General features: G+C 35.9%; 4 protein-coding genes across 5 annotated transcripts in view; 1 reads left to right on the top strand and 3 right to left on the bottom strand.

Moving 5' to 3' along the window:
* Positions 1-631: 631 nt before the first annotated feature.
* On the bottom strand, positions 632-6508 carry LOC122821020 (gastrula zinc finger protein XlCGF8.2DB-like). Its single transcript, XM_044098822.1, has 3 exons — positions 6207-6508; positions 2492-2805; positions 632-1903 (listed from the first exon to the last, which is right to left on the bottom strand). Exons 1-3 carry the CDS (start codon positions 6373-6375, stop codon positions 1295-1297), a joined length of 1092 nt encoding a protein of 363 aa, XP_043954757.1. The 5' UTR covers positions 6376-6508; the 3' UTR covers positions 632-1294.
* Positions 6509-6759: 251 nt separating this feature from the next.
* On the bottom strand, positions 6760-12332 carry LOC122821016 (gastrula zinc finger protein XlCGF8.2DB-like). The gene is made up of 3 exons (XM_044098816.1): positions 11997-12332; positions 8268-8849; positions 6760-8099 (listed from the first exon to the last, which is right to left on the bottom strand). Exons 1-3 carry the CDS (start codon positions 12163-12165, stop codon positions 7675-7677), a joined length of 1176 nt encoding a protein of 391 aa, XP_043954751.1. The 5' UTR covers positions 12166-12332; the 3' UTR covers positions 6760-7674.
* A 494-nt stretch (positions 12333-12826) lies between these two features.
* LOC122821013 (gastrula zinc finger protein XlCGF8.2DB-like) lies at positions 12827-16217 on the bottom strand. 2 transcript variants are annotated; one of them, XM_044098809.1, is made up of 3 exons: positions 15923-16217; positions 13908-14657; positions 12827-13823 (listed from the first exon to the last, which is right to left on the bottom strand). In XM_044098809.1, the coding sequence occupies exons 1-3, from the start codon at positions 16089-16091 to the stop codon at positions 13567-13569; spliced, it is 1176 nt and encodes a 391-aa protein (XP_043954744.1). In that variant the 5' UTR covers positions 16092-16217; the 3' UTR covers positions 12827-13566. The 2 variants fall into 2 exon arrangements, with proteins under 2 accessions (XP_043954744.1, XP_043954743.1); XM_044098808.1 differs by having other exon boundaries at positions 12827-14657.
* Positions 16218-18365: 2148 nt separating this feature from the next.
* Positions 18366-19138, top strand: part of LOC122820963 (gastrula zinc finger protein XlCGF57.1-like) — a 247297-nt gene continuing 246524 nt past the window's right edge. Inside the window, exon 1 of the mRNA XM_044098720.1 lies at positions 18366-18619. Coding sequence (XP_043954655.1) covers positions 18451-18619 — 169 coding nt within the window. The 5' untranslated portion in view covers positions 18366-18450. The remainder of the gene's footprint in view (positions 18620-19138) is intronic.

Below are 19138 nucleotides of genomic sequence, written 5' to 3' on the forward strand. Positions count from 1 at the left end.
AAAACATGAAAGGTCAGTGAAGAGACAAGATGTGAGAAGACAGATCACTTTAATTAAAGCATCAAAACAATAAAAATATTCTGGTCATTTTGACAAATTCTTGGCCTGTTTTTATGTCTGATATATTTATTAAACAGATCACTTTAATTAAAGCCATAAAATCAACAATTTGACTACAAAACTGAAAAGGATCAATAATCCAACAGAAGGAATTGGGCGAGTTGATTAACTTATGGATTTTGATGGTTTATTTTTTAAATATCCTTCAAATGCAAAAGAGATTTCTGGTTTGTTTTGTGTCACATTACAGTATTGTAGATCGTCTGCAATGTTATCTCTGGATTCAGTAACCGAAAGGTTCATGAAACGTCCATAAAGATGTAGTTTCTGACAATGAAAAATTAATAACCAATGAAAACATTACATTTGAGATTAGAATATTAAATCAGACTAATATGTATTAAATACGTCTCAAATTTTGATTTTGAAGAAATGAAAAATTCAATTTGTGTAAAAACTCATGTTTTATTGTTATTGCAAGGATCTTTAGATGCTTTACTTAAAGCTGACATTTAAAAATATGGCAACAGTTAATGACGATGACAATCACTGAATTATGCATCAATATTATTTCAAGTTAACATTTATTAAAAAACATATTCTGCTCAAAATACTAGTGAAGATTTAAACATACCTTTTTGATAACATACTTTGCTTCTCATAACAAAGTATAACAATGACAAAAATTTGGGAAAATAAAAACCTCTCTATGGTTAGCTCTAAATCAAAATCTGACCAGATCAAAATTATTAATGAGGATTTTTTTTTCAAACAAACATTATAGAGTTTTATTTATGGAAAAACAAGAACATTTCACTGCTTCTACTTCTAAAGTATTTTACATCCAGTCATACACAGAAACGTCAAAAATGTAAAAGATAAACTCAATTATTCTACATGGTACAGAACTCCATGAAAACTGAAATGCACAGAAATGAATCCTGTCTGAATGTGTTCCTCTCTTTAACTTCAGTATCTAATGGGATACTGATGGGAACTTAAGTACAAATACGACTGAGAGGTAAAACTAAAAACTGGATGAAAGAAAACAATCTGGTAGGTAAAAGTAGACCTCAGGTTGATCTTGGTCAGACAGTTAAAGACACAGTCACAGCGAATCACTAGCAGCCTGCAAGAATCTGTTGACTTTAACATTTTATACTTGTGTTTAAACAAATTTTCCTTTGTATCGGATGCAAAAAAATGAATCGAATATGTTTCGTTCCTAAAGCTTCTAGTCTGAGTGAATCCTCATGTGCTGAGATAAAGTACATCTTTCACTGTAATTCTTTCCACAGATCCCACAGGAGAAAGGCTTCTCACCTGTGTGAATTCTCATATGAGAATGTAGAAGGTGTTTTCGAGAAAAACTCTTTCCACAGGACCCACAGGAAAAAGGCTTCTCACCTGTGTGAATTCTAATGTGAACAGTTAAAGTCCGTCTTTCACTGAACTTCTTTCCACAGGACGCACAGGAGAAAGGCTTCTCACCTGTGTGAATTCTAATGTGAACAGTTAAATTCTGTCTTTCACTGAACTTCTTTCCACAGGACGCACAGGAGAAAGGCTTCTCACCTGTGTGAATTCTCATATGAGAATTTAGAAGGTTTTTTCGAGAAAAACTCTTTCCACAGGATCCACAGGAAAAAGGCTTCTCACCTGTGTGAATTCTCATGTGCCGAGATAAAGTACATCTTTCACTGAACTTCTTTCCACAGGACGCACAGGAGAAAGGTTTCTCACCTGTGTGAATTCTCATATGAGAATGTAGAAGGTGTTTTCGAGAAAAACTCTTTCCACAGGACCCACAGGAAAAAGGCTTCTCACCTGTGTGAATTCTCATGTGCAGAGATAAAGTACATCTTTCATTGAACTTCTTTCCACAGGAGCCACAGGAGAAAGGCTTCTCACCTGTGTGAATTCTCATATGAGAATGTAGATAGTGTTTTTGAGAAAAACTTTTTCCACAGGACCCACAGGAAAAACGCTTCTCACCTGTGTGAATTCTCATATGAGAATGTAGAAGGTGTTTTTCAGAAAAACTCTTTTCACAGGACCCACAGGAAAAAGGCTTCTCACCTGTGTGAATTCTCATGTGCCGAGATAAAGTACATCTTTGACTGAACTTCTTTCCACAGGACCCACAGGAGAAAGGCTTCTCACCTGTGTGAATTCTCATATGAGTATGTAGAGAGTGTTTTTGAGAAAAACTCTTTCCACAGGATCCACAGGAGAAATGTTTCTCACCTGTGTGAATTCTCATGTGCCGAGATAAAGTACATCTTTGACTGAACTTCTTTCCACAGGACCCACAGGAGAAAGGCTTCTCACCTGTGTGAGTCCTCATATGAGAATGTAGATGGTGTTTTTGAGAAAAACTCTTTCCACAGGACCCACAGGAAAAAGGCTTCTCACCTGTGTGAATTCTCATGTGTCTCATGATGCGATTGTGTCGAGACAACGTTTTATCATAAATTTTACAAGAATATAATTTTTGCCCTGTGTGAGCTTTCTTGTGTGTTTTTTGTTTTTCAGTGTCGGTTCTTCCTTTCTGCTCTTTGGTTTTCTTATATTTCTCCTTTTGTTTCGTTTCTGCCTTTCTCTTTTTTCCTGGGTTTTCAGAATTGCTTCCTTCCTGTTCCTGGTTCTCAGTTTCTGGAGAGTCATCAGAGATGAGTTGGTTCTTCTGTGGTTCTGTTTCATTGAGAACCTCCTCCTCTTTAAACGCACAGCATTGTGGGAGATCTGGACAAAAAGACAAAACAAAAACGTTTAAATGTCAATCAAACAAGGAATAATTCACTTTAATATCCTGATGCATCAAAACAGGATTTTCTTGGATTATTATAAAATTACAATCTTACAAGAATGAAAATTAACTCAACCAATGAGGTTCTTCTGACCAGAATGGAAATAGATGCGAGTCAAAATATAATATTATTGACCTCCAGGTGAGCAAACAAGATGGTGATTGCTTGACTTAGTGGCTTTCTGACAAATATTGCATAAAGTTTTCTTCCTCCATGTAGCTACAGGATATATATCACATTAAAGAGTGACATAAAATGCCTAACACTAAATGCAAAATACTAAATGGTTTTTTAATCTCACCCACTGATAATGTCAGACATTGATCCACTCACACACTCAACACAAACTTTCAAAAGCATGAATAAATCTCAGACTTTACTTTTCTGCGATTTGCAGCAGAACTGGTAACAGTGGAGTGATTATTGTTAACATGCAGAAAATAATGGCAAAATGATCCTATTGAAAATATTTGACATGAATTTTGGACAATTTGGAAGACTAAATATGAAAGGTGAAAAGGGACAATGATATAATTATTTAAAGAGTTTATTTAATATACAAGTTATTAAATATGTCATTACATTATTAAAATGGAAACTAAGCAGCCAGTCAAGACAATTATCAAATATCCATTTAATTGTTTTGATTACTATTAATATCACCTGGTTCCAGTTTCTGCAGTGTCACCATAAAATAATTCCCCAATCAAAGTGGAGGGCGGGGCTTTGGGCGGGGCTAACACTGACCTGCTTTAATTTAAATTTGGGTTGTTATTCTGTCAGAATAGCTTACATTCATTGAGTACAGATGCACAATAAGAGGAGCTGAAAGTTCAGCACATGTGACAAGATACAAGAGATAATTCAATAAATTGTTTTTAGTGATAACTGGATGGATATAAATGCATTGTCATGGTTCCACAGTGTAGTGACTGCAGTCCACTATGAAACACGCCTCCTGTTCCTTGATGATGGTCTGACTGGTTAACCACCAAGTCAGGATGTCATACAGCTGTTGATACATTTTATGATGATCTACCTTCTATGTTATGATGTTATGTAGCTGATTTAAGAAAATCATGTGGTGATCACACTGCTCTGAATTCGGACGGGTCCAGCCTTCACCAGTTGTTCACACCCCAACTTCATTGTAACTTGTGTTGCTAAGCAACTGTGACAGCATGAAGTAGAGAGCAGCGAATGGAGCTCAATGCTTTGCTACATTTTAGTGAACTTATTTAATTAGAGAGGAACTCTAGCATTTCTACCATAGTTGCAGACGTGTTATATCTCAGGCTTTTTATGTTCATGCAAAAAAAGTTGAATTATGTTATTACTATGTAGCTCAATGGGCTTTGGCTGGATGTTTGTATTGCGCAACTCTCTCACTTCTGTCAATAGAGCTTTGGAACGTGACGTCACTGCTCTAGACGTAGGGATATGAGCGCCATCTTGAGGGGCCATAAACATAACTGACAAAATCGAAGGTCTCAAAGATACTTTGAATCCAAGTTACTTAAAATTATTTAGCAATGGTACAAACCATTAACGAATAATGGTATGTTATTACATCCAATAATGAGCTGCGTTATTGGATGTAATGTCCGATCACACAACTGAAACGGTAAAAAGATGGAAAACGGACTTTCATTTGACTGTTTTCCTGCCTGGAAAAAACACAAGGGGGCTAAGCTATCAGAGCTAACGAAAAATAGACGAATGCCCTGGGTATCAGCAGTGAGACGTCTTGATATTACATCCCAAGATATCTACTAGTTTGCTCCAGACATGTCCATTGTGGTGAGTGTTTAAATTCGCTCTGTTGGTGTTGTGACATATGTTTTGCTATGATTTTGTCCGGGGGTACTCATGTTCAGTTACGTTGAGGTCATTTAAGTGGACTGCTCTGCTGACTTTAAATGCAAAAACTATAAACCTAGAAATCTTTCAGAAATAAATGTCCTCCACAAACGAAACTCTCTGAACAACGGAGACGCTTGCAATCCAGCTGTAAGATTAACAAAATAATTAATTAATTAAGAACTCCCCTACCCTCCATTTATCAACTTTTAAAAAAGTGGGGGGGCTAGTAAAAATACACTGGGGGAAACCCTGAAACGCATATGGTGATCACACCGTATATTTACAGCCCTCAGTTTCTGCTACACGTATGACCATCTGACAGAACACCAGCATCCTTCAAAGGACCTGGACACGAGTCCCAGAAGTCAGCAGCTCTGAATTCAGACGGGTCCAGCCTTCACCAGTTGTTCACACCCCAACTTTAGTGTAACTTATGATGCTAAGCAACCGTGACAACATGAAGCAGAGAGCAGCGAATGGAGCCCAAAGTTTTGGTACATTTTAGTGCATTTATTTAATTTCAGATGAACTCTAGCATTTCTACCATCATTACATCTGTGTTATATCTAATTATGTTACTATTTAGCTCAGTGTTTCTCAAGCTTTTTTGGGCCAGCGCCCCCCTATCCATTATCTAGGTCCTTTACTGCACCCCTTCAAAGAAGATGTAGGCTACTTGCATTGAATATTATTTTATAATTAATAATGCCGTCCCCCAATAAACCATGCTTTTATTTATTATTTTATTTATTCTTGAGAGGACTTATTTTGAAGAACGTTTAAGAGACCCAGGATTAGTTGAACAACTTGGCCTAAATATGTTTTAATTTTCCTATAAACTAAAATATTGTGTTTGTGATATGCCAAAACTCATAATTACTTCTAAAATGTACGTCTTTTGTTAGATTTTTCAACCATGATGGTCGCCATTTTTATGATGACGTCATTAGGTTCATTCAGTACTGGAGTCTACAGAGAAAACACAGGAAGGCTAACTTTACCTGCGTAATTGTTTATCATAATGCGACTGACTGGTGTAATTTTAGATACTGCCACGCTGTCAATCGTAACCGTGGATCCCTTAAACTGAATCTAGTTTTGTCTTTTGTCACTTTCCTGTTGATTTTGGTATCGAGGTTACACATAGCTGTTGCTGTTATTCAGTTATTGTTTGGTGCAAAAGAAATCTGAACAGAAAATGTTCAGCTAAGAAATCTGAGCCTCTGTTGTGACTGAAGAAGCTTTAATTCTGTTATAATCGCCCTTTAGCCGGTTCCTGAATCTGTAATTGCAAACTGTAATTTAGATATTATATGATGAATAGTAAACAGTTCTGGTCAAGCTTGATCATTCTATTAATATTTACAATTTGAGCGGATTCTTTAAATAGGTTTTCCGAACACAACGATTAAATATTTGTCTAAAAACTCTCTTTAACCTGATTAATCAGTAAAACATGAAGGTTTTTCGTACCTATCCGGTGTAAGATGATCTTCGGTATCCGAGTAAAATCCATCAGTCTGCGCTGATCCTCCATCTCTTTCTCGATCTTAACGTTGATTTCTTTCAACTCTGTGAATGTTTCTTCAGCAGGAGTTACCTGCTCGTTGATAAACGCTCTCTGAGGCTGAACTGAAGACATTTTTACCGCAAACACGGAAATATTTACCAAAATCACCAAACCTGTTTTCAAACTACCTTCTAAAAGGAGCTAATGCTACCTCGTGCGCTCCGTAGCTTTCCGTGTTTCACTTTGGCTGCACTGAAGAAACGGTAAACGATTTTTAGTTCCACCTTTCCGCTTTGAGCCTCCTCTCAACATAATTGTATTAAATATTTTAGAATATGACCGAAAGTTAATCAGTCACTGAGAATAATTACACACAAACTGGAGTTTCCAAGCCTTTTATTTCGGTTAATTATGAGGATTTTCTGCAACTAATGGGAACACAATACTTATAATTAGAATATTACATCATTGTGACACTAATAAAAAAATATATACTTAAAAATGTGCGCTTCGAGTCAGTTATCAAAAGATAATTTTAATCGTACAAAAGAACCATATTAGAAGGTATATTCTAATTTCTTGTGTGTGATCGTTTCAGCTTGTAAAACAGAGTCTAATGTTATAGTTTTGTATTTTGTGAATAGCATTCAGTTTTGAAGTTAAACAATAAATGAATAAATATATTACAGAGGAACACAGAGATTTGTTGTTTTTACTCATAACGATGGAGAATAATTGACTGTGTTGTGAAAAAAAGGTTCATGTTGCCAAAAAAGAAGTGAAAACATGAAAGGTCAGTGAAGAGACAAGATGTGAGAAGACAGTTGAAGATTTAAACATAGCTTTTTAATAATATACTTTGCTTCTCATAACAAAGTATAACAATGACAAATATTTTGGAAAATAACAACCTCTCTGTGGTTAGCTCTAAATCAAAATCTGACCAGATCAAAATTATTTTTGAGATTTTTTCAAACATCAGAGTTTAATTTATGGGAAAACAAGAACATTTCACTGGTTCCATTTCTACAGTATTTTACATCCAGTCATACACAGAAACGTCAAAAAGGTAAAAGATAAACTCAATTATTCTACAATGTACAGAACTCAATGAAAACTGAAATGCACAGAAATGAATCCTTTCTGAATGTGTTCCTCTCTTTAACTTCAGTATCTAATGGGATACTGATGAGAACATTAAATACAAATACGACTGAGAATTAAAACAAAAAACTGGATCAAGGAAAACAATCTGGTAGGTAAAAGTAGACCTCAGGTTGATCTTGGTCAGAGTGAAAGACACAGTCACAGTGAATCACTAGCAGCCTGCAAGAATCTGTTGACTTTAACATTTTCTACTTGCTGTTTAAACAAATTTTCTTTTGTATCGGATGCAAAAAATGGATCGAATATGTTTCGTTCCTAAAGCTTCTAGTCTGAGTGAATTCTCATGTGATGAGTTAAATTACTTCTATTATTGAAACATTTTCCACAGGTCCCACAACAGAAAGGCTTCTCACCTGTGTGAATTTTCATGTGAGAATGTAGATAGTGTTTTTGAGAAAAACTCTTTCCACAGGATCCACAGGAGAAAGGTTTCTCACCTGTGTGAATTCTCATATGAGAATGTACACAGTGTTTTCGAGAAAAACTCTTTCCACAGGACCCACAGGAAAAAGGCTTCTCACCTGTGTGAATTTTCATATGAGAATGTAGATAGTGTTTTTGAGAAAAACTCTTTCCACAGGATCCACAAGAGAAAGGTTTCTCACCTGTGTGAATTCTCATATGAGAATGTACACAGTGTTTTCGAGAAAAACTCTTTCCACAGGACCCACAGGAAAAAGGCTTCTCACCTGTGTGAATTTTCATGTGTACATTTAAATTGCCTTTTTGGATGAAACTCTTTCCACAGGACCCACAGGAAAAAGGCTTCTCACCTGTGTGAATTCTCATGTGTACATTTAAACTGCCTTTTTGGATGAAACTCTTTCCACAGGACCCACAGGAAAAAGGCTTCTCACCTGTGTGAATTCTCATGTGCCGAGATAAAGTACATCTTTCACTGAACTTCTTTCCACAGGACCCACAGGAGAAAGGCTTCTCACCTGTGTGAATTCTCATATGAGAATGTAGATGGTGTTTTCGAGAAAAACTCTTTCCACAGGATCCACAGGAGAAAGGTTTCTCACCCGTGTGAATTTTCATGTGATCAGTTAAAGTACATCTTTCACTGAACTTCTTTCCACAGGACCCACAAGAGAAAGGTTTCTCACCTGTGTGAATTTTCATGTGTCTCATGATGCGATTGTGTCGAGACAAAGTTTTATCATAAATTTTACAAGAATATAATTTTTGCCCTGCGTGATCTTTCTTGTGTGTTTTTTGTTTTTCAGTGTCGGTTCTTCCTTTCTGCCCTTTGGTTTTCTTATATTTCTCCTTTTGTTTCTTCTCTGCCTTTCTATTTTTTCCTGGGTTTTCAGAATTGCTTCCTTCCTGATCCTGGTTCTCAGTTTCTGGAGAGTCATGAGAGATGAGTTGGTTCCTCTGTGGTTCTGTTTCATTGAAAACCTCCTCCTCTTTAAACGCACAGCATTGTGGGAGATCTGGACAAAAAGACAAAACAAAAATGTTTAAATGTCAATAAACAAGGAATAACTCACTTTAATATCCTGATGCATCAAAACAGGATTTTCTTGGATTATTATAAAATTACAATCTTACAAGAATGAAAATTAACTCAACCAATGAGGTTCTTCTGACCAGAATGGAATTTGATGCGAGTCAAAATATTATATTATTGACCTCCAGGTGAGCAAACAAGATGTTGATAGCTTAATCCGTGAGGCTTCCTGACAAATATTACATAAAGTTTTCTTCCTCCATGTAGCTACAGGATATATATCACATTAAAGAGTGACATAAAATGCCTAACACTAAATGCAAAACACTAAAGGGTTTTTTAATCTCACCCATTGATATTGTTAGACATTGCTTCACTCACACACTCAACACAAACTTTCAAAAGCATGAATAAATCTCAGACTTTACTTTTCTGCGATTTGCAGCAGAACTTGTAACAGTGGGGTGATTATTGTTAACATGCAGAAAATAATGGCAAAATGATCCTATTGAAAATATTTGACATGAATTTTGGACAATTTGGAAGATTAAATATGAAAGAAGAAAAGGGACAATGATATAATTATCTAAAGAGTTTATTTAATACACAACTTATAAAATATGTCATTACATTATTAAAATGGAAACTAAGCAGCCAGTCAAGACAATTATCAAATATCCATTTAATTGTTTTGATTATTATTAATATCACCTGGTTCCAGTTTCTGCAGTGTCACCATAAAATAATTCCCCAATCAAAGTGGAGGGCGGGGCTTTGGGCGGGGCTAACACTGACCTGCTTTAATTTAAATTTGGGTTGTTATTCTGTCAGAATAGCTTACATTCATTGAGTACAGATGCACAATAAGAGGAGCTGAAAGTTCAGCACATGTGACAAGATACAAGAGATAATTCAATAAATTGTTTTTAGTGATAACTGGATGGATATAAATGCATTGTCATGGTTCCACAGTGTAGTGACTGCAGTCCACTATGAAACACGCCTCCTGTTCATTGATGATGGTCTGACTGGTTAACCACCAAGTCAGGATGTCATACAGCTGTTGATACATTTTATGATGATCTACCTTCTATGTCATGATGTTATGTAGCTGATTTAAGAAAATCATGTGGTGATCACACTGCTCTGAATTCGGACGGGTCCAGCCTTCACCAGTTGTTCACACCCCAACTTCAATGTAACTTGTGTTGCTAAGCAACTGTGACAGCATGAAGCAGAGAGCAGCGAATGGAGCTCAATGTTTTGCTACGTTTTAGTGAACTTATTTAATTACAGAGGAACTCTAGCCTTTCTACCATAGTTACAGACGTGTTATATCTCAGGCTTTTTATGTTGATGCAAAAAAGTTGAATTATTTTATTACTATGTAGCTCAATGGGCTTTGGCTGGATGTTTGTATTGCGCAACGCTCTCACTTCTGTCAATAGAACTTTGAAACGTGACGTCACTGCTCTAGACGTAGGGATATGAGCGCCATCTTGAGGGGCCATAAACATAAGGTCTCAAAGATAAAATTATTTAGCAATGGTGTGAACTTTAGCAATGGTACAAACCATTAACAAATAATGGTACGTTATTACATCCAATAATGAGCTGCGTTATTGGATGTAATGTCTGATCACACGACTGAAACAGTAAAAAGATGGAAAACGGACTTTCACTTCACTGTTTTCCTGCCTGGAAAAAACACAAGGGGGCTAAGCTATCGGAGCTAACGAAAAGGAGACGAATGCCCTGGGTATCAGCAGTGAGACGTCTTGATATTACATCCCAAGATATCTACTAGTTTGCTCCAAACATGTCCATTGTGGTGAGTGTTTAAATTCGCTCTGTTGGTGTTGTGTCATAATGTTTTGCTATGATTTTGTCCGGGTGTTCTCATGTTCAGGTACGTTGAGGTCATTTAAGTGGACTGCTCTGCCGACTTTAAATGCAAAAACTATAAACCTAGAAATCTTTCAGAAATAAATGTCCTCCACAAACAAAACTCTCTGAACAACGGAGACGCTTTCAATCCAGCTTTAAGATTAACAAAATAATTGATTAATTAACCAACTTTAGTGTAACTTATGATGCTAAGCAACCGTGACAACATGAAGCAGAGAGCAGCGAATGGAGCCCAAAGTTTTGGTACATTTTAGTGCATTTATTTAATTACAGATGAACTCTAGCATTTCTACCATCATTACATCTGTGTTATATCTAATTATGTTACTATTTAGCTCAGTGTTTCTCAAGCTTTTTTGGGCCAGCGCCCACCTATCCATTATCTAGGTCCTTTACTGCACCCCTTCAAAGAAGATGCAGGCTACTTGCACTGAATATTATTTTATAATTAATAATGCCGTCCCCCAATAAACCATGCTTTTATTTATTATTTTATTTATTCTTGAGAGGACTTATTTTGAAGAACGTTTAAGAGACCCAGGATTAGTTGAACAACTTGGCCTAAATATGTTTTAATTTTCCTATAAACTAAAATATTGTGTTTGTGATATGCCAAAACTCATAATTACTTCTAAAATGTACGTCTTTTGTTAGATTTTTCAACCATGATGGTCGCCATTTTTATGATGACGTCATTAGGTTCATTCAGTACTGGAGTCTACAGAGAAAACACAGGAAGGCTAACTTTACCTGCGTAATTGTTTATCATAATGCGACTGACTGGTGTAATTTTAGATACTGCCACGCTGTCAATCGTAACCGTGGATCCCTTAAACTGAATCTAGTTTTGTCTTTTGTCACTTTCCTGTTGATTTTGGTATCGAGGTTACAAATAGCTGTTGCTGTTATTCAGTTATTGTTTGGTGCAAAAGAAATCTGAACAGAAAATGTTCAGCTAAGAAATCTGAGCCTCTGTTGTGACTGAAGAAGCTTTAATTCTGTTATAATCGCCCTTTAGCCGGTTCCTGAATCTGTAATTGCAAACTGTAATTTAGATATTATATGATGAATAGTAAACAGTTCTGGTCAAGCTTGATCATTCTATTAATATTTACAATTTGAGCGGATTCTTTAAATAGGTTTTCCGAACACAACAATTAAATATTTGTCTAAAAACTCTCTTTAACCTGATTAATCAGTAAAACGTGAAGGTTTTTCGTACCTATCCGGTGTAAGATGATCTTCGGTATCCGAGTAAAATCCATCAGTCTGCGCTGATCCTCCATCTCTTCCTCGATCTTAACGTTGATTTCTTTCAACTCTGTGAATGTTTCTTCAGCAGGAGTTACCTGCTCGTTGATAAACTCTCTCTGAGGCTGAACTGAAGACATTTTTACTGAAAACACGGAAATATTTACCAAAATCACCAAACCTGTTTTCAAACTACCTTCTAAAAGGAGCTAATGCTACCTCGTGCGCTCCGTAGCTTTCCGTGTTTCACTTTGGCTGCACTGAAGAAACTGTAAACGATTTTTAGTTCCATCTTTCCGCTTTGAGCCTCCTCTCAACATAATTGTATTAAATATTTTAGAATATGACCGAAAGTTAATCACTCACTGAGAATAATTACATACAAACTGGAGCAATGATCCAACAGAAGGCTTTGGGCGAGTTGATTAACTAATGGATTTTTGATGGTTTATTTTTTAAATATCCTTCAAACGCAAAAGAGATTTCTGGTTTGTTTTGTGTCACATTACAATACTGTAGATCGTCTACAATGTCATATCTGGATACAGTAATAACTGAAAGGTTCATGATAAGTCCATAAAGACGTAGTTTCTGACAATGAAAAATTAATTAATAACTAATGAAAACATTACATTTGAGATTAGAATATTAAATTAGACTAATTAATAAAAAAAATACTTTTAATTTTGTAAAATTTACTGAATGTATTTTTTTTAAATTGTATTAAATTTTGATATTGTAGAAAAGAAAAAATTAAATTCATGTACAAACTCATGTTTTATTGTTATTGCAAGGATCTTTAGATGCTTTACTTAAAGCTGACATTTAAAAATATGGCAACAGTTAATGACGATGACAATCACTGAATAATCCATCAATATTTATTCAAATCAACATTTATTGAAAAGCATATTCTGCTCAAAATACTAGTGAAGATTTAAACATACCTTTTGAATAATATACATTGCTTCTCATATCAAGGTATAACAATGACACAAATTTAGGAAAATAAAAACCTCTCTGTGGTTAGCTCTAAATCAAAATCTGACCAGATCAAAATTATTTTTGAGATTTTTTCAAACATCACAGAGTTTTATTTATGGAAAAACAAGAACATTTCACTGCTTCCATTTCTAAAGTATTTTACATCCAGTCATACAGAGTAACGTCAAAAATGTAAAAGATAAACTCAATTATTCCACATGGTACAGAACTCCATGAAAACTGAAATGCACAGAAATGAATCCTGTCTGAATGTGTTCCTCTCTTTCACTTCAGTGTCTAACGGAATACTGATGAGAATATTAAGTACAAATACGACTGAGAATTAAAACAACAAACTGGATTATGAAAAACAAGCTGGTAGGTAAAAGTAGACCTCAGGTTTATCTTGGTCAGACAGTGAAAGACACAGTCACAGTGAATCACTAGCAGCCTGCAAGAATCTGTTGACTTTAACATTTTCTACTTGCTGTTTAAACAAATTTTCTTTTGTATCGGATGCAAAAAAATGAATCGAATATGTTTCGTTCCTAAAGCTTCTAGTCTGAGTGAATGCTCATGTGGTGAGTTAAAATACTTCTATTATTGAAACATTTTCCACAGGTCCCACAAGAGAAAGGCTTCTCAGCTGTGTGAATTCTCATGTGCCGAGATAAAGTCCGTCTTTCACTGTAACTCTTTCCACAGGTCCCACAAGAAAAAGGCTTCTCACCTGTGTGAATTCTCATGTGTACAATTAAACTGCCTTTTTGGATGAAACTTTTTCCACAGGTCCCACAAGAGAAAGGCTTCTCAGCTGTGTGAATTCTCATGTGCTGAGTTAAATTACTGCTATTATGGAAACATTTTCCACAGTTCCCACAAGAGAAAGGCTTCTCACCTGTGTGAATTCTCATGTGCTCAGTTAAAGTCCCTCTATCACTGTAACTTTTTCCACAGGTCCCACAACAGAAAGGCTTCTCACCTGTGTGAATTCTCATGTGTACAATTAAACTGCCTTTTTGGGTGAAACTTTTTCCACAGGTCCCACAAGAGAAAGGCTTCTCACCTGTGTGAATTTTCATGTGTACATTTAAAATGTCTTTACGGAAGAAGCTCTTTCCACAGGTCCCACAAGAGAAAGGCTTCTCACCTGTGTGAATTCTCATGTGTACATTTAAACTGCCTTTATGGAAGAAGCTCTTTCCACAGGTCCCACAAGAGAAAGGTTTCTCACCTGTGTGAATTCTCATGTGCCGAAATAAAGTCTGTCTTTTACTGTAACTCTTTCCACAGGTCCCACAAGAAAAAGGCTTCTCACCTGTGTGAATGCTCATGTGTCTCGTGATGTGATTGTTTCGAGACAAAGTTTTATCACAAATTTTACAAGAATATAATTTTTGCTTTGCATGAGCTTTCTTGTGTTTTTTTTGTTTTTCAGTGTCAGTTCTTCCATTCTGCTCTTTGGTTTTCACATATTTCTTCTTTTGTTTCTCTTCTTCCTTTCTCTTTTTTCCTGGGTCTTCAGAATTGCTTCCTTCCTGATCCTGGTTCTCAGTTTCTGGAGAGTCATGAGAGATGAGTTGGTTCCTCTGTGGTTCTGTTTCATTGAGAACCTCCTCCTCTTTAAACACACAACATTGTGGGAGATCTGGAAAAAAAGAGAAAATTAAAGCTTTTAAATGTCAATCAAACACGGAATTCTTCAGTTTAATGTCTTCATGTATCAAAACAGGATTTTCTTGGGTTATTCTAAAATTACAATCTTACAAGAATGAACATTAACTCTTCCAATAAGGTTCTTGTGACCAGAATGGAAATAGATGCGAGTCAAAATATTTTATTATTGACCTCCAGGTGAGCAAACAAGATGCTGATAGCTTGACTTAGTGGCTTTCTGACAAATATTGCATAAAGTTTTCTTCCTCCATGTAACTACAGGATATATATCACATTAAAGAGTGACATAAAATGCCTAACGCAAAACACTAAATGGTTTTTTAATCTCACCCACTGATATTGTCAGACATTGCTCCACTCACACACTCAACATAAACTTTCAAAAGCATGAATAAATCTCAGCCTTTACTTTCCTGCGATTCGCAGCAGAATTGGTAACAGTGGAGTGATTATTGTTAACATGCAGAAAATAACGACAAAATGATCTTATTGAAAATATTTGACATGAATATTGGACAATTTGGAAGATTAAATATGAAAAGTGAAAATGGACAACGATATAAATTATTTAAGTCATTTATTTAATGCAATGGACCCCTTCCCCCTAGGACTTCATCTGTTCCCTGGTCTGTTTCCTCCCCTCCACCTCCATCTTATGTTCGTTCGCCTGCCCTCCCCCAACTCCAGGCGACATTTCCCGTATTCTCAAACCCAAACCTTGACAGGTATGGGGCAAGGTGTATGAAAAATTATAACTAATAAACAAATAATACTCAGCCTGCTGGCTTTGCTGACTTGTAATACACTGGGGAAAAACCCTGGGATTCTTAAGAAAGGAGCATAAATCTTTTCATTTTGAATAATAATAAATAAAAGAAAAATATCTATGTTTGCCAACCATAAGCAGTATTCTTCTAATCTGTCTCTTAAACTGATTTATATAACTAGTCATTTATTTATTGTCTAATTTGACATAGAAAGAAGCTAAACAATAGCTTCTATTGCATATCAAACAGATGGTACACAAAACTGTAATTGTCATGTTATATGATGAATAGTCCGGGTCGCTGTTGATTATTTTTAATATTTAATGTTTACAGCTGCGGCGGATTTATTAGTCTTTTAGCTTGGTGTAAAAGCTCTTTAAGTTCAGCACTTAATCAGACAGCATCTCTTTAATAAATCTCCAACTTTATTCAACCTGTATCCTCAGTAAAACGTGAAGGTTTTTCGTACCTATTCGGTGTAAGATGATCTTCGGTATCCGAGTAAAATCCATCAGTCTGCGCTGATCCTCCATCTCTTCCTCGATCTTAACGTTGATTTCTTTCAACTCTGTGAATGTTTCTTCAGCAGGAGTTACCTGCTCGTTGATAAACTCTCTCTGAGGCTGAACTGAAGACATTTTCACTGAAAACACGGGAATATTTACCGAAAACGCCAAATCTGTTTTTAAACTACCTTCTACCCCGTGCACTCCGCAGCTTTCCGCGTGTTTCACTTTGGCTGCACTGAAGAAACTGTAAACGATTTTTAGTTCCACCTTGAATTTTCTGTTTGAGCCTCTTCGCAACAGTTATATTAAATATTTTAGAACATGGACGAAAGATTTATTTATTTCAGTGTTAGTCACTCACTGTGAATAATTACACACAAACGGGAGTTTCCAAGCCTGTTATTTCTGTTAATTATAAGGATTTCGCTCAGCTAATGGAAATGGTACGACACACCTTCACGTTTTACTGATGATACAGGTTAAGTAAAGTTGGAGATTTATTAAAGAGATGCAGACTGGTTAAGGAGCGCTGAACTCAAAGAGCTTTTACACCAAACTATAAGATTCTAATAACAAATCTGCCGCAGCTGTAAACATTAAATACTTAAAAATGATCAACAGCAACCTGATGAATCTATTATTCATCATATAATATGACAATTACAGTTCGTGATCTGTAACGCCCTCATGCCTACCAACCAGATTAAGGAAGCACTGGTTAAAGTTAATGACTAATTATATCATGTGCAGATAAAAACTTTATGACAGACACAAGGTGCACTATAAGTTTATTTTAAATCAATAACCCATAGTTTTCTCATTATAACTGCTTATAACTGATAATCATTTTGTGATTTCTAAAGTGTTTTGATTGTATGTAGCCTCTGTGTTTGGTTGAATGCTCCTAGAGGTCCATGTCCCTGTCCCCTTCCATGTTGCTGAGCATGGCTTCATAGGAAGCTGTGTCCGCCATCGATTTAATCCACTCATTTAGCTCGGGAAACTTTCTGGTCGTCCAATGTCTTAAGTTGATCCTTTATGCTGTCACCAGACCGACCACCACAGCTGTAAAAACTCCTTTTGGGTTGTTGTGTATTTGAGATCTGCCTCCTAGTAGACGGTTCTGAGGGGTCTCTGAGCCAAGAACGTGAGGAGAGTGGTGCGGACAGCAGAGAGGATCATCAGAGCCCCCCTTCCCTCCATTCAGGACATTTTATCCCAGCGCTGCGTGTCCCGAGGCCGAAACATCGTCAGTGACCCCTTACACCCCCACCATGGACTGTTCTCCCTGCTGCCCTCTGGAAAGAGGTTCTGCAGCATCCGGTGCAGGTCCACCAGGTTCAGAAACAGCCTTTTCCCACTTATTTAGATTTAGACTTCAACTTTTGGAGTCCTTGTGTGTTTATCCTTTGTCGCAGTCATACTTTTAGTTTCATGATCACTGTTAGCTGTTGTTGTGCCCGTCAGACTATTTTTTATTTTTTATTTTGAGAATAATGTTTTCTGAATTTGTCTCTGGTATCTCAGAAGTCTCTACAATGTATACCAGATGAAACACATTAAAATATGGTACTATGCGTTGCAGTGCATAAATCAAATAAACAAACAATATCAGACAAAATAACAACCATTAAGGCTGCATCTCACCCACATTTCTGTATTGTTTTTTAATTTGTTAATTGCCTCCTCCACTTCTGTCTCTGTTGTATCTGAAATTTAATCTTCAGACAAAATGGGGGAAAACTTTTATTGTTTTAATGGCTTTAATTAAAGTGATTTCTCATCTTCGGCAACATGAACCTTTCCTCACAAGACAATCAATTTTTCTCCATCTTTTCAAGTCAAAACAATAAATCTTTGTGTTCCCCTAAAATATATGTAGTCGTTCGCTGTTTAACTTTAATACTGAATCACAATCTACAGAACTACAACCAGATATAAGAATATTAAATTCTGTTTTACTGTTTTTAAAACAGTAAAACAGTTTGTAAATACAGTTTATACATACATGTATAATGCATATTTAAAAAAAAACAACAATAAAATTATATATGTTATGGTTCTTTCATAAGATTAAAAGAATCTCCTGGAAGAAGATTTTAAAAATAATAATATTTTTAATTATGATTTTAATGTAATATTCTGATCCTAAATGTTGTGTTTCCTCATAATTAACCGAAATAAAACGGTTGGAAACATCCATCTGTATGTAATTATCTTATATAACGTGTTTCACTCAGGTGAATTGAGTTACTGAAATAAATTAACCTTTCAATAATATTGTAATTTATTTAATATAGTTGTATGTAAAAAGGCGTCTTAGAGCGGAAAATGAAAAGCAGAACTGAAACTCGTTTACAGTTTTTTTTTCAGTACAGCCAAAGTGAAACACATGGAAAGACACAGAGCAAACGGCAGCGTTGGCTTTGTCAGACGGCTGCGCGCAGATTTAGTGTTTTAGGCAAATATGTGAATATTTGCTGCAAAAATGTCTCCAGTTCAGCCTCAGAGAGAGTTTATCAACGAGCAGGTAACTCCTGCTGAAGAAACATTCACAGAGTTGAAAGAAATCAACGTTAAGATCGAGGAAGAGATGGAGGATCAGCGCAGACTGATGGATTTTACTCGGATACCGAAGATCATCTTACACCGGATAGGTACGAAACACCTTCATGTTTTACTGATGAAACAGGTTGAATAAAGTTGTAGATGCAATAAAGAGAGTTGGAGATTAGCTAAAAATAATTGGAGCTTTTACACCAAACTAAAAAACTCTGCAACAGCAAATCCGCTGCAGCTGTGAATATTAAATGCTTAAAAATGATAAACTGCGACCTGAACTATTATTCAACCTATAAAACGACAAATACAGTTTGTGATCCGTGACGCCCTCATGCCTACCAACCAGTTTAAGGAAGTCCTGGTTAGAGTTTGTGTTTAACTATGTGTATTTAATTAGATATTTAATTATCCTTATAAAAACGTTATCTCAGACACAGGGGGCACTATAAATGTTTTAAATTGATAATCTATAGTTTTCTCAGTCAAAACGCAGATAACCAAAGACATACCAGGAATTAACAACGGCTAGTTAGCAAAAAAAAAAAAAAAAAGCGTTGACATCAATATTTTAAACAAGATCACAAACAGCAAACTTTAAAATATATACAATTTAT

This window comes from Gambusia affinis, linkage group LG18 (genome assembly GCF_019740435.1).
Source record: "Gambusia affinis linkage group LG18, SWU_Gaff_1.0, whole genome shotgun sequence".
Lineage (NCBI taxonomy): Eukaryota > Metazoa > Chordata > Actinopteri > Cyprinodontiformes > Poeciliidae > Gambusia > Gambusia affinis.

Excerpts from the sequence above, each read along its gene's own strand:
- LOC122821020 (XM_044098822.1), bottom strand. The coding sequence starts at position 6,375 with ATGTCTTCAGTTCAGCCTCAGAGAGCGTTTATCAACGAGCAGGTAACT. Across the intron at positions 2,806-6,206 it reads GATCATCTTACACCGGATAG|ATCTCCCACAATGCTGTGCG; the intron begins GTACGAAAAACC and ends CTTTTTGTCCAG. Across the intron at positions 1,904-2,491 it reads ACAATCGCATCATGAGACAC|ATGAGAATTCACACAGGTGA; the intron begins ATGAGAATTCAC and ends TTATCTCTGCAC.
- LOC122821016 (XM_044098816.1), bottom strand. The coding sequence starts at position 12,165 with ATGTCTTCAGTTCAGCCTCAGAGAGAGTTTATCAACGAGCAGGTAACT. Across the intron at positions 8,850-11,996 it reads GATCATCTTACACCGGATAG|ATCTCCCACAATGCTGTGCG; the intron begins GTACGAAAAACC and ends CTTTTTGTCCAG. Across the intron at positions 8,100-8,267 it reads GCACATGAGAATTCACACAG|GTGAGAAGCCTTTTTCCTGT; the intron begins GTGAGAAGCCTT and ends AAATTCACACAG.
- LOC122821013 (XM_044098808.1), bottom strand. The coding sequence starts at position 16,091 with ATGTCTTCAGTTCAGCCTCAGAGAGAGTTTATCAACGAGCAGGTAACT. Across the intron at positions 14,658-15,922 it reads GATCATCTTACACCGAATAG|ATCTCCCACAATGTTGTGTG; the intron begins GTACGAAAAACC and ends CTTTTTTTCCAG.